Source organism: Poecilia formosa, unplaced genomic scaffold, assembly GCF_000485575.1.
Source record: "Poecilia formosa unplaced genomic scaffold, Poecilia_formosa-5.1.2 Scaffold64, whole genome shotgun sequence".
Lineage (NCBI taxonomy): Eukaryota > Metazoa > Chordata > Actinopteri > Cyprinodontiformes > Poeciliidae > Poecilia > Poecilia formosa.
In genome coordinates this window covers 2,052,964-2,066,609 of record NW_006800003.1, presented here as the reverse complement: position 1 = coordinate 2,066,609, position 13,646 = coordinate 2,052,964, and the positions used below count along the sequence as shown (strand labels likewise).

Below are 13,646 nucleotides of genomic sequence, written 5' to 3'. Positions count from 1 at the left end.
GTGTTTTATCATTCCGAGCTCCAACTTCTCAGTCAAGTCGTGCGCAGAATCACTTGCCTCTAACCCAGCTGGTGCTCCGGTGTAGACCTGAAAATGTTATTGAATTTCTGTAGTCCTCTGTTACGTGCCATGGCATCTGAATGGCTGTAGGTGTCTTTTTGTTGTTGTTTTTTCTTCTCTTCAAAAATTATCAAAAATCATTGTTTCTGTTACTGGGTGCTGCAGGGTGTTTTTTTTTTTTTTTTTTCCCCAACAGTCATGATTCAAGGCATCTTTTCACATCAATTCAGTTCCACAACACCATAAATATTTATCCAAAGGTCTCGCTAAACATGTTCTTATTGGTCTGAAGATACTTGGAAAAAAATCACAAATGATGGCTTTAAACCTTGGAAACAATGTTTGTGCATGGTTCCCATGAATCTTGCAAACATCTTTCTGCCTTGGAAGGTAAAAGACGTGTGGGTTTACGATAAGTGGCTTACCAGAACCCATCATCATAAAACAGCAACTTTTAATTAAACTGCAACGAGGGTTACCATTGACCTTAAAGAGCCAAGGGCATGTGGAAATCTGAACCATGAGCCATCAGATCCATCTGGTACCAATGCTTTTTATTAGATTGATTGGTGTACTCTTGGTAAGCAATCGGGTCGGTTAATAAAATGTTCCATGAGGGAAGGACTTTCTTAACGGTGTTGATGATGGATCAGAAGGGTTCCCTGTTAAGTTTAGATAGACGCTAGCATTAAATCTCAGTTGTAAAAAAGATTTATGTCCTCTCTAAAAGTGTTTTTGTACGTATCAAAAAGGGATTGTAGGGTTATGATTACCCTAATTTAATTTCTCTTTATCTAATGAGGAGCATATGTGTAATTTGTTACGAAACCAACCGCGTATATTTCTAGGTCTCGCATCATTTAATGCATTTTTTTTTTTTTTTTTATTCCTCGTGAATCCATGAACCCTCGTAAAAGTGCAGCNCACGGCAGACCCCGAGCAGGATGTTGTAGTGGAGATATTTGTACAAATAAAAAAAAAAAAAAAAAGGACAGCTTTGTTGTGAAATGTGCTCTACCTTAAGAATAGAAGCCCGCTGCCAAACGTGAAAACGCGCAAAACAGTCTGGGAACTAGACACTAATCGAGACATATTTCCATAAATCCCAGCTTGTGTCGACCACATATGGAGTGTCTGTATGCGCTTGTGAAAATAAGTATATCTTTGCAGTGATTAAAGCAGACAGGGAGAGGGATATTAAAATCTTTGGTTTCCTCACTTATTAGTTTTCCCACTATTTTTCTTTCCTTTTCCCCAATTTGGCAGACATTCTCAGCTCTTCTCCTACTGACCCGGTGGGGAGGGGTATCGTGCACGCAGACCTTTAAATCTGCCCGTTGACAGTTCAGCCCCACTTTGTCAAGGCCCAGTGAAAGAGAGGATAATCTATGTTCGGGGCGAGAAGAAAGAGTGGAGGATATATGTCCCTGTGCTTTGTTTTGCATCCATGAGCTGAGATTCAATAGCAAGACATTAGTCAGATAGCTGGCCAACAGACCATTGTGTAGTAATTGACCCTGATGAAGTGGTGGGCCTTTTAAATTGGGAATGGTGTAAAGTCATTGAATTGATAGCTGTGCTGGACCTTCTTTTTTCCCCCCTGTTTTACGTCTTACATAGACATCCTGTTAAAATTTAGGACTGAAAACATAATTTTAGGCGTAAACATGCTGGTGCTTTGTGTGCTTTAGGTACCATTATCCTGTCCCTAAGATCTTCTACGTGCAGCTCTCCGTGGGGAGTCGGGAGTTCATCGGGGAAGGACGCACCCGCCAAGCGGCGAGGCACAGCGCTGCCATGAAAGCCCTCCAAGCACTTCGCAACGAACCGATCCCTGAACGGCCACCACAGGTAAAAGCGAACTCATAAAAGTCTCGGAAATGACACAGAATAACACCCAACACCTTACTTTAATTGAATTTCTCCACGTCATCCACATTTGGAACGATTTCCACATTTGTGAAGGTGAAAGGAAAGCTGTCAGTTTCTTATCAGCATCTGTTAATCAGTCTGGATCCATGTGGCATTTACTCTTTGCAGCTACTCTCTGCACACCCACCTGTATTCCAAAGGACTGAGTTAGATATAAAAATTTGAAGCTGTTTTTATGCTATTTTCACCTCTTCTACCACGTGTTGGGTTTTTGGAAATCTTAAAAAGCACGATATGTGTCCTTTAAACAATAGCTGTGTCAGCCTTATCAAACTTGCCTTCTTATGTTGGTCTTACGTTGCAATCGCATCCATTTGGTGTTTTCGCTGCTTTCACCTCAGAGGTCTATTCCAACCTGAAACTTTAGTTTAATTAAAAGTGAAAAGGTTTTGTGCTCTTGGTTCCTTTTCTCCTCTATCTGAAAATAATCCAAAGATGTTTTTTTTTGTTTGTTTGTTTTTGTTCAGTTACCAAGATGACTGTGTATCCACCCTTAATCAGGTTCAAGCCAAATCCGCCTCAGCTCTAATTACTCTAATGTGTCACATAAGCCCCGCAGTCTAGTTTGCACCTGGCAGGGCTGCATTTTCTGTTTCCCTACCCTTTCTGCCTGCCTTCTCCCAATGTCATTGTACCTCTCCGAAGTTCCTTAAAGTCATACTTGTTAACTGTTGTTAGCATCTCCCACCGGAAATCAAATTACCCCCTGTCCCAGTTGCCTGGCATCGTTGACGGTTATTTAAAACGCTTTGGCTCTTCTCACTTGCCTGCATCGCTGTCTTGTGGCGTCGGCCATCATAAACGAGCTCTTTGTTTGCTCCTGCTGAGTCTTGATTTACAAATTGAGCCGCATTGTGTAGGCCGTATAAGCATGTCATTCTGTCTATGCGTGAGTGTGTGTGTGCGTTTGCGTGTGTGTGTGTGCGTGTGTGTGTTTGTGTGTTCCAGCATGTTTCGGTGAGACGAGGACGTCCGAAAGGCTAAAGGTTTGTCTTTCTCTGTTCTTGGTTGTTTAGCTTTTGATGAATGAGTATCAAGATTTTCCAAGAAGAAGTTTTAGAACTTGTTTTCCTTGAAACAAAAAAATTCTTTGCATTGTTTTTTTTTTTTTTTTAATTAATGAGTAGAAATAATCATATTTCGGAATATTTTTTTTTAATTTTGTCACATAAAACCCACAAATTTTAGTGTAAATTAGTTTGAGGAAAATAATACATGCTTGTCACTTTTCTTTTTTTTTTTTTAATAAAGATATATTAAGTGAAGTATGCAGTGTGTTTCACTCCCTTGTATTTTAAAACCCATAAATATGGTTTTGCAGTGATCAAGTCAAAGTCAAGACTTGCCTCAACAAACTGTTCATACTCGAAAACCCTAATATTTCTAAGAAAAAAAATCCTTCACCAAGATTTAAAAGACTCAACTTCACAACCATGTGCTATACTTTTGTTGTTTGTTGTTCTTTGCCATCTTGAATCTCTTACTCGTCCCTTTTGATCTAGAATCCATTCACCCGGTGAAAGAAGTTGCTCATAAGCTTGTAGCTCAAGGTTAATAAGTTTTTCTTTTCTGTTCTCTGCCTGCCATCACTTTTCATTTAAACAGTTCCTTCAGGGTGAGTGCGATGCTGCACTGTATGCGTTTCTGCACTCCGACAAGGACTCTCTGACCCGACCATCAATAAGCAGAAGTGGTGCTGAAGTCCAGTCCATTCCAGCCTGCGCTTGTTTTTCCCCCTGCCTTTCAGAAACTTTTCTCCTGGCAGCTTGTTAAGGCGACCTTGAGAGCGGATTCTCTATTCATCACGCATATCAGGACTGATAGCGACAGAGGAAAATGCAGCCTCGCAAGCTGAGTTGAAATTTAACTGAGAGCAAGAAAATTGGACTATGTTGCTTTTGTTGTGTTAAATACCAAAGATAGACAGAAAAAATAAGGTTTTTGTTAAAATAGATTAAAACATGGTGGTAAGTGAAGTGTTGGGAAGACCATCAGAAAAGAAATACTCTAGGCCGGCCTGGCTGTACCGCCTGATTTTGTTTTCTGTTGCATTTCTACAGAAAAAGGGTGCTGTGTATGAGAAATGATGATCTAAGCCTCCAAACTGCCCCAAAAGTTTCCACCTTAGTGGAAACTTTTTGTGTGTGTGTGTGTGTGTGTCATAAGAAATGCAGGTAAATCTCCCCTGAATTGAGTTACAGCTCGGCGCAACGTCTGCTTCCTCTGAAATCCAAGAAATCTCATCTCAAAGTACTCGTCACGATCCACGTCGGGTCACACAATGAACCAGAAGAAGCGACGGAACCCTGAGGGGAAGGACTGAGACAAAGAGCTGGACATGGAAAGATAAAGATCGAGACATGACGCTGCATTCCAGCAGGCTACAGGCAGCAGAAAAGCCCCCTGTTGTGGGATATGATCTCACTGGATTGAGCTTAGTTTCATTATCAGCTGAAGTGACTGTAAGCTGGTGATTTCCCGGCAGTTTCTCTTATTGATCTAGTTTTGTGTAAGCGAAAGTCTTGGAAGTTAAAGCTTAAGCTGGAGTCAAATGAGCAAATTCCATTAAAGAAATATTTCTTAATATCTAATTTAAAGTCACTATTCAATACCTAATAAAGAAAACGAGGAAACCCTTGAATGTAAATCATTGTGTGAATGACCTAGTTGTACAAAATGTGGACCTGAACTGAAGTCTTCAATCCCATGTCAATAAAGGGCAGTACGTAAGTGGTTTAAATATAAAAATAAAGAAACAAAATGCTGGACCAAGATAAAATTACTTTTTATGCTGTAAGTATGTTATGTCACAAAAATTCAGCATCCTAACTGGACTGTACAGATGTTTTATACCCGCTGTATGCTTCTAACCTACATCCTCAAATGTCTGAACCTGCTCTGGGTTTAAAATTGTGTTTTCTTTTGGTTGTTTATTTTGATTTGACATTCTGATGTTATACTGTAAAGCTGGCTAGTTTCACATAATCCTAATGTTACTTGCTCATATAAGCAGGTATGTAAATGCAGCCCACATCTACCTTTTTTAAACACTTTGACCATTTCAGATTCATCTGCAAATGTCTACTTTGCCCTCTAATAGGATTTTAAATTGTCAACAATCTGACTCCGTTTTATTTATTTCTTTACTTTTTGATATGTCAATTGTTAACCGAGTTGCTCAGTAAAACACATTTACAATAATTGTTGTTGTTTTTTTTTTTGTTGTTTTTTTTCACTTTCATTTCCAGAGTCCAGAAGAGAAAGTGGAGACACAAGAAGGAACTGATGCCAGCAAATCAGAGATTAGCCTCGTCTATGAAATCGCCCTCAAAAGAAACTTATCTGTTAACTTTGAGGTAGGAACAAAAACACAGCCATCAGGCAGTCATTTTAAGTTCATACCATCAAGTTGACAAATTATCAAGAATGTCAGTGTTGTGACTGTGAACTGGATCGGGATGAGAAAAGGGATGATTACAAAAAGAAGGTCTGCAGGATGAAGATTACCTTCATCCTGCAGACAGTTTTTATCTTGTTTTTATCTCTTTGAGCTTTCAGGGTTTCTTGAGGAACGTGTTGGATTTGAAAATGCCTGCACCATTTTGAGAGTTGAAGCGTCAACATAGTGGTCTAGAATGCACCAAGGCTGCTGTTTTAATATCAGCAGGAAATGCAGAAAATAGTTTTATCTATATTAACAGGTCAGTGTTTCTAAAAAGTGGAAGTCAGAAATTGGCAGCAGCACTCGTACTGGTGCATCTCTAGACACGTTCCACCTTCTTCGCACCCAAAAGTTGTCAGCTTTGGCGACATTCCTCAGCCTCAGTGGCTCCACATCAGTCCCCCAAAATAAACTCCCCACCAGTTTTGTTCGGTTTCTTTGCTACACGTGATCCTACCCTTATAGCTGCATCCTCAAAGTCAGAGTAGCTCACTCTGTCCTCATATGACCTGCTCTGTTCTTCTTGGCTTTTACCATATCTTAGCTGACTCATCTAATATTCTCTCCCCAAGCCTCCACCCCCTCATCTTCGTTTGCGCTCGGTAAGGTGCCAAAAACAAGGGAAGCTCAGTTTACACTGTGTGCTCCCTCCCTTCCTCCTTAGACCTCTCCCTTCCATCTCCATCACTCCCAAAAATCACAAATGAGGCAGTTGCATGTGGAGACAAGGGGGGAGATGCAGACGCAGGAAGAGAAGTAACATATTTTCTCTCTGCTGACTTGGCTTGTTAATGAGTTTACCCCTACTTTGGAAAAGTTATCTGGAAAACTGTTCGCCCTCACCTTCCTCTACTCATTTGCCCTTTAAAGCAGGATGTAGTTTCCTTTTTAGGAACGGCTATTAATTATTTTAGCCGGCTAAATCAGGGCTTGAGGTAATTCATTATCTGTCATGTCTTTGTCACTGTCCTTGATTACACTGTCATTTTTAGTCCTGGGAAATTTGGAGAGAGAGGCAGTATTTTTGTTCTTCTGAACCATTTCCTGTTTTCTCTAATTAATGTTTTTTTTTTCCCTTCAACTTTTCCTATTTTTAATCACCTTAAATATCTCTATCCAAAATTAATCTTTCCAGTTTTTTTCCCCCACTTGTGATTTGTGTAGTTCTTGTTTTTTTTGTTTGTTTTTTTTTGTTTTTTTTTCCAGTAAGCTTGCTGGAATATTAAATAATTAAAGAGTCCTTGTAATTTTGGAGCTAGCTTAGCAGTGAAGCTACAGATTGTCATGAACCATTAATGACCCATAATCCTCACAGCATTACTGGCAAAGAACATCCTTTCCCAGTTAAACACGTGCAACAGCTGCAGTCTGATGCTCACATACTGGCTTCCTTTTACCTTTCATTACATGAAGTAAACACTTTTCCAGGAACTCAAGTCTTAAGCCAGGAGTCCAAGTCAAGTCTCAAGTATAATAGAGTCATTCTTGGTTTGACGTGTAAAGACCAAGGAAGCTCATGAAAGAAGCTGACAAGTGTGCATCAGTCATAAATAATAAAAGAACAGTTAAATTGGAGGAATAAGGTAACAAATGATCAAAGGCGCGGTATGATGATTCACTTTTACTCAGTTTCTATTTCAGTAACAGTAAATTGTCTGGGCACGCTGTACTGAGCGGGAAACAAGATTTAGTAAGATGTAGCACATGATAGCAAACAATAAGGCATGCAAATTCAAAATCCAGCGGCGCTAAAAAGCACACGCATACAAAGAAAGCTGTTTATTTTCAACTCGACGTTGCTTTTAAATGAAAAAAAATTAATAAATAATGGAAAAGCTATCTTTGTGCTAATGCTCTTATTCAATTTACCTTTGTTTTTATATCTACTGCATCCTTCCTTTGTTACAATCCTTACTCCATTTAGTTTAGGTATTTCAGTAAATACCAAATACAGTTTTAATTTATTTATATCAACGTTTTTAGTTTATTAAAAAAAAAAAATTTTGAATAAGTGTCTCTTTTCTTGTAATGGCACAAGGCATACATTTATGTACATCCAACTATAAAGCAAAATTCAATAAGTTTGCGGAAAAACAAACACGAACAATAAAAATTACCAGTTCAAATGATGAAACGTAGAGAACTCGGGGGGGAAAATCAACTATTGAGTAAATGACCGCGACACTCCGTGTGTTCCCATTTAGATGTCAGGAGATCAAAGATCCCTTAGGAAGGGAGCAGCACCTGTCACACGTCTTGACAAGTAGATGAACCGGTTTGTAACCTTGGTAAAGTTGATGTCACACTGGTACCTATCTCACCATAAATACCGGCGTTTTGAAAAAACACAGGTTGCCTTAACGTGGGAAAACAAATTATATTTTGCAGAACATCAAGTTCTGCGATGTCTTTGAAGATTTTGATGCTCTCCTGTTGTGAAAAAAAAATGTATGTACACCGGATATTACTAAGGTTAAATTCAGAGAGTCTGTGTTATGAGCAAACTTGTTACTTGAAGGGATCAACAGGCCATCTGGGAAGGAGTTTCACTGCTCCACAAAGGCCCCCAAGCGGTCAAATAATTATTAACCAAATTATTCTGGTAGCAACTGATGGCTTAAATTTCACTTTCGGTTTCAGCCGTTGCATGTTCTAAGGTAAGTGAAGCATCTGTTCAGCACGCTGTGAGATTAAGTGATGTTATCGATGAGCCATTGCTGTGACATTTAAAGGAGATGTATTTGGCATAGGAGGGCTGCGGGTGTGGGAGACTTTTCTTTGAGATGTCCAAAACATTTCTGGTAGGATAGTTTTTCTGATGACCAAAACGCATATGCTAATTTATGTAATGCATTGGATGGCAACGTGGAAGCATCTTTTTTTTTTTTTTTCCAATTCCACTGAAATAAAAGGCTGATGTACAATAGTGTACCGGGGATTAGAGGAATTTCTTTCCATTGCTGTGTCCTGTCTCTTTGCTAACTCCTGTTGTTGTCGGTCGATGGGTGACTGCAGTCTCCACAGCTTTCATTACTGGCACGGATTTTTACTCAAGTACTCACCACAGTACTGATGGTGTAGTTTTGTCCTGCAAAACTATAGCATCAGGATATAGTTTTGCAGGACATCTAGGCTCCAGCATGCCTTGCACAACAAGTTGGATTCAGAGATATTGGTATAATAAAATAAATAAAATAACACCAATCTCCTATGAGGTATGCATTTAGAGCTCCTAGTACCTGACAAACGTCAGCAGAAAATAGTTTTACCCAGATCTAAATAAGTGCTGCTGACGAGACATTTCAAGTTTGTTTATCATTGAGTTTTTTCAGCCTGAAAAGAGAGAGAGAGAGAGAGAGATTGAAAACAAACAAGTCAAAAACATGGATCTCCACATCATCCCTTGTCATTTCATATTTATCTTTCCCCATTACACCCTATAGTGGATTCCCTTTCATTCTCAGTTTGTGTGCCGAGAATACTACAATCCACTACTATGGAGTTCATTGACCATTTGTAAATTGGTCAATGCATTTGACCAATTGCAAATGCATTGCAATTGATCAATGGTAAGTCTAAGATAAAAAATAAAAAAAAATCAAAAAGTTTTGATTTCTTTTTTTCTTTTTTTCTTTTTTTTTTGACCAACCTACTCTTTAGCCATAGCTTCATGTTTTCCTGCATTGTTCTGACCTCGTGTTTTGATACAGTCAGAAGAAACTTTTCTCTTTCCTCAAAAACCATAAGATTAAGAACACACACATATTAATCTTCCGCGCATTCCCTCCAACAACATAACAGATCCCTCTCATGTGAGCGCCTTCGATCTGAGCAATGTTTTCACATCACTCCATCCTTTCCTTTACTGGGGCATAAAATTACCCTTAAGTCAGTGTTCGACTGTCTACTTTCCCATCACTCTGCTATGATGAGGTTCGCCACCACCCCAAGAGCCAGTTGGCTCATTTAATCCCCCTGTCAGCCAATATCAAACAGATGTCAGCATCAAAGAGGAACCAATCTATAAATCACAGCTTGTGTGTTGTGTTATGTTGGGGGGGAGGTGGGAGGTAGGACATAAGAGAAGAACCACCCATCTTACAAGGAGCAGTTTCCCTCAGGGCATGTCCATCCACCGCTCTTCACAAAAGGATCTTTCTTCTCTGTACCAGTCCTCACCATTGTCGTACCCTGATCCCATAGCCTCCTCTTCTACAGTACCTGAGTTCTAGCTTGCACAGATCCTCAGACTGCCTAGGGTATTAATGTCTCCCTGAAAAGCCAAAGTGAAGGCCTCCCACGTTTGAATAAGAAAGGATGAAGAGACGGGCATGGGGGAGAAAAAAAAAATCAACATTGAATTACAGAAGGTTTCCTGTGTACAACTTGATCTCCTTGTCGTCGGGTGGTAGACGGGTGTGTTTGCGTGTTTGTTTGCGTGTCTGTGTGCGGGCTTGGCTTGTAGGTGAATAGGAGCACTGAAATCCCATCGGTAGCGGTGCGGATCCTGTGTCGAATGCCAGGAGACTGACTGCAGCTTGTCTACTGCTATCCTAGACCAAGGGAATGTTGTACCTATGCAACCTTTTGTCATATATCTTGTCGACTTTAACATGTACCTACATAGGCTACATTTGGTTTCTCTTCCTGACGACCACATCAAGATTTGTAGCCACTGCATATGCAATGTCCCGTTTTCTTTAAATACTTTAAAATTGTACAGTGTCAACCATTCAGCATGTCTTATTTGAAAATACATGAATGTGCAAATACTGAACCGTAAATAGACAGAGGTCCAAAAAGTTGCTTATTATTTTAATAAGCAAATGTGACTGTACTCTACTGTTGTTTTGTTTTGGTAGTGCAAAGACACAAATGGAGAATATTTTTAAGCATGCACAGCCATTTTGCCATGTCAGGTACCAAGAACTAGGTAGAAAAATAAAAGCTTATTTTCAAAGAAAAGACCTTCCGAAATGGCGCAGGTCTATGGAACAAGATTACTTTAAAAGGCTACAAGGAAGTCTGTCTCCTATAAAGCAAAGCATAAAGAAGTTAGAGGAACTCATTTGTTTAAACTATTCAAACCCTGAAGAGTGCAATCTACAACTTGCTGCCTACGGGAGTTTATGTGCCAAACTATTTCTTGGCTTGGAGCAGTAACTTCCTGGAGTCTCTGCTCGTTGCCTGACAACTAAACAATGAGATGTAACAAAATCAAACTGGGAATAGCACAATCCTGTTTTCTACATCTCTGAGACAAGGATGCCTAATTCAGTTCAGCAAAGCTTTGAAAAACTGTTTCTCTTCAGATGAACTTGAACTCCATTTTTTTTTTTTTTTTGCAAATCCATCCACAAACATGGCCGAGTTTGTGTGTCGGTTTCTGTCCCAGGGATCCTCTCGCTGATTATTTACACATGGCCTTTGCGATGAACAAGGAGACAGAGGGAGACGGAGAGGCAGTCGCAGGACTACGCAGATGAAGAACGCTCCTTACTGCTCGTGTGCACAGTCCGTCACTGGTTCATGTCCGTTTCCTCCAAGTGACATAATGTTAGCTGAGAAATGGCCAAGCAGTGCGAAGTGTCATCGCCGCATGCTACTGGCACAGTAAAAACATTCAGCTGTCCGGTGTTTCCGATCGTGGTAAATGTTAGTATGTACAAGAAGCTGTCATGTTGCATTTCCTTTTTCTGGAGACGAGTAACACCAGAGTCGATCCCCCGTGGGGTTGGAGGGAGTTCAGCTGTTTAGTTGGACAGTGAGCTCTTCAAGGCCTCATCCTTTTACATACCGTTGTCTAATGTCGAAAGTCTTAACTTCCAGTCTTTCAGTTTCTTAATTAAATTGCTAGAGCTTGTGCAGTTAGAAAGGAAGTGCTCATATTCTACTGTTTTTCTCTAATGTCTGGTATCCGTCGGTGTTGATGTGCGAGGCATCTCAGGAATGCCCGAGCCTCCGCTTATCAGCGGAATCGGTTTTTATCGGTCACTGGGTTTAAATTAAGTGTTTCTAGATTGCGGCTGATTGCTACAATTTGTGCTGTCTGCGCCGCTGTTCCAACTTTAGCAAAGAAACTCAGCAGAGCGTGGGAGGAGGAGGAAAGGGGGTGAAAGAGAGATTCCAAGAAAAAAAAACAAAAAAAACAGCATCCACCATAAACCATTAAGGCCTGAGGCGTAGCTTAAACATGGACACATGTCAGGCGACTGCGTGTTATAACTCTGGAATCATACGTGTGTGAAACCTAATTCTTTTCCTACGTAAGGTTAGAGAGAACCCCACCTGCTGCACACACATTGTTCTCAGACTTCATAGGAAGTAGATGTGATTGCAGAAGCATGACCTAACGCCAGCCGGTGTTTGTTTTAGGTCTCCCAGGTGACCAGAGGCTGGAGGAAGGAAACCGAGCCTCCATCACCAGAGACTGTCATTTAGGAACATGTTACTCTTCATGTGTGTGTGTGTGTGTGTGTCAATTTTTTCCAGCCCAGTGTGCGTTGTATATGATTACCATGCGCATATGGGTGGGTAGTGCAGATGTTTTGGACCACCTGGTTCAGCTCGCTAGCTAGCACAAAACGTACACGACGAAACACTGACACACATCGATTACATTTTTCTCTCTCTCTCTCTTTCTCTGTTTTTGTTGCGAACGTTTACCAAACTTTTCCAGGTGTTAAAGGAGAGCGGTCCGCCTCACATGAAAAGCTTCCTGACCCGCGTCACCGTCGGAGAGTTCTCTGCCGAGGGCGAGGGGAACAGCAAGAAGCTGTCCAAGAAGCGTGCCGCTCTGTCCATCCTACAGGACCTGAAGAAGCTCCCCTTCATACCGACCGTGGAGAAACCCAAGACGCACTACAAGAAACGCACCAAGACTATCCTCAAGGTGCTGCAGGCCTGGGGTGGATGGGGCCACGGGGGGCGGTGATGGGGCTGCTCAAGGCTTTGGCTGGCATAAGGTTCTCATTTGAGCAACACCACAGTTTTATCAGGTTATCCTTTGAACTTTACTCAAAACTTAAAACTAAAAATAATATAATATGTTAATTATTACAAGTATAGTACGACTATCATAGGACCCCACTGTCCTGTATGATTTAGGTGTTTCCTAGCTCCTGTGCACCTGACCTAAATGAGTAGGTGATTAACTGGCTTCTCCATGATGTCATGCTGAGGAATCATTTAAATCAGTGGTGCTGGAGCAGACACTGTAGTTGGGAACACTGATCAATAACACTTAAGTCATTTTGATTTTGTTTTGTAAACTGAAGCTATAGTTTTCAATAAACCTCACAACTTTTCATTGTGCTTAAGTAACTGTGCTCAGAATATAACCCTCCTTTGTGCCGTTCTTCTCTTACTGGCTATCCTGACTGCGGCCTGCAGTCAGCTGCTATACAAACATGCTGCTTGAGGCTCACTGTAGTTTTGCCTAGCACTGGCTTAAAAAAAACAACAAAAAAACAGGTAAATGCTCTTAAAGCTTTCTCCCCATAAGTGTGTTTATCACAGCAGGAAATATTTTCAGCCAAATTTGTATTGTAGCCATCTTTCAGCCAGCTAATTGAAAGTACAAAGAAACATGTGGGGGAGGGGAAGCATTTGGATATAGCTGGAGATAATTGGTCCTTCCAGAAATTTTTTTAACATCTCAACAATCTCATCAGGAATGATACTGATGCTTTCAGTATCATTCAAAGAGCCAAAAATATAAAGCTCATACTCCCATGTTTGTATAAATGTGCAAAACGTTTTGTTTTAGCAAATGTTTCACACATTTATATGTAAATACGTGACAGGTATTTTGATTATAACATTTTATTTCCTAAAATTATGAACACTTGCAGTGACAAAAAAAAAAGCATTTTCAATAAAGCTAATTATGTAATTCTCCTTTTCTTTCCAGACGGGACCCGACTACGGTCAGGGCATGAACCCAATCAGCCGATTAGCTCAAATCCAGCAGGCCAAGAAGGAGAAGGAACCGGAGTACCAGCTGCTTTCGGAGAGAGGGATGCCGCGACGCAGGGAGTTCGTCATGCAGGTGAGCATCTATCTTAACTTCTTTATTTCTTACTCCGCCCTGTTGGAACAGGGCAAAGTGAGGATTAAAGATCACGTCAGGATTATTTTCCTTGTATAGAAATGGTCCATATATGGACAAGTATTGAACTTTTTTGTTTGCTTTCCTGACTCTTTTCTCAAA

General features: G+C 40.5%; 1 protein-coding gene across 1 annotated transcript in view; it reads left to right on the top strand.

The window, feature by feature from the left end:
* Positions 1-13,646, top strand: part of stau2 (staufen double-stranded RNA binding protein 2) — an 85,600-nt gene that overhangs the window by 18,275 nt on the left and 53,679 nt on the right. Inside the window, exons 6-9 of the mRNA XM_007554610.2 lie at positions 1,752-1,911; positions 5,241-5,348; positions 12,114-12,326; positions 13,347-13,484. Of these exons, the coding sequence (XP_007554672.1) occupies positions 1,752-1,911; positions 5,241-5,348; positions 12,114-12,326; positions 13,347-13,484 (619 nt within the window). The remainder of the gene's footprint in view (positions 1-1,751; positions 1,912-5,240; positions 5,349-12,113; positions 12,327-13,346; positions 13,485-13,646) is intronic.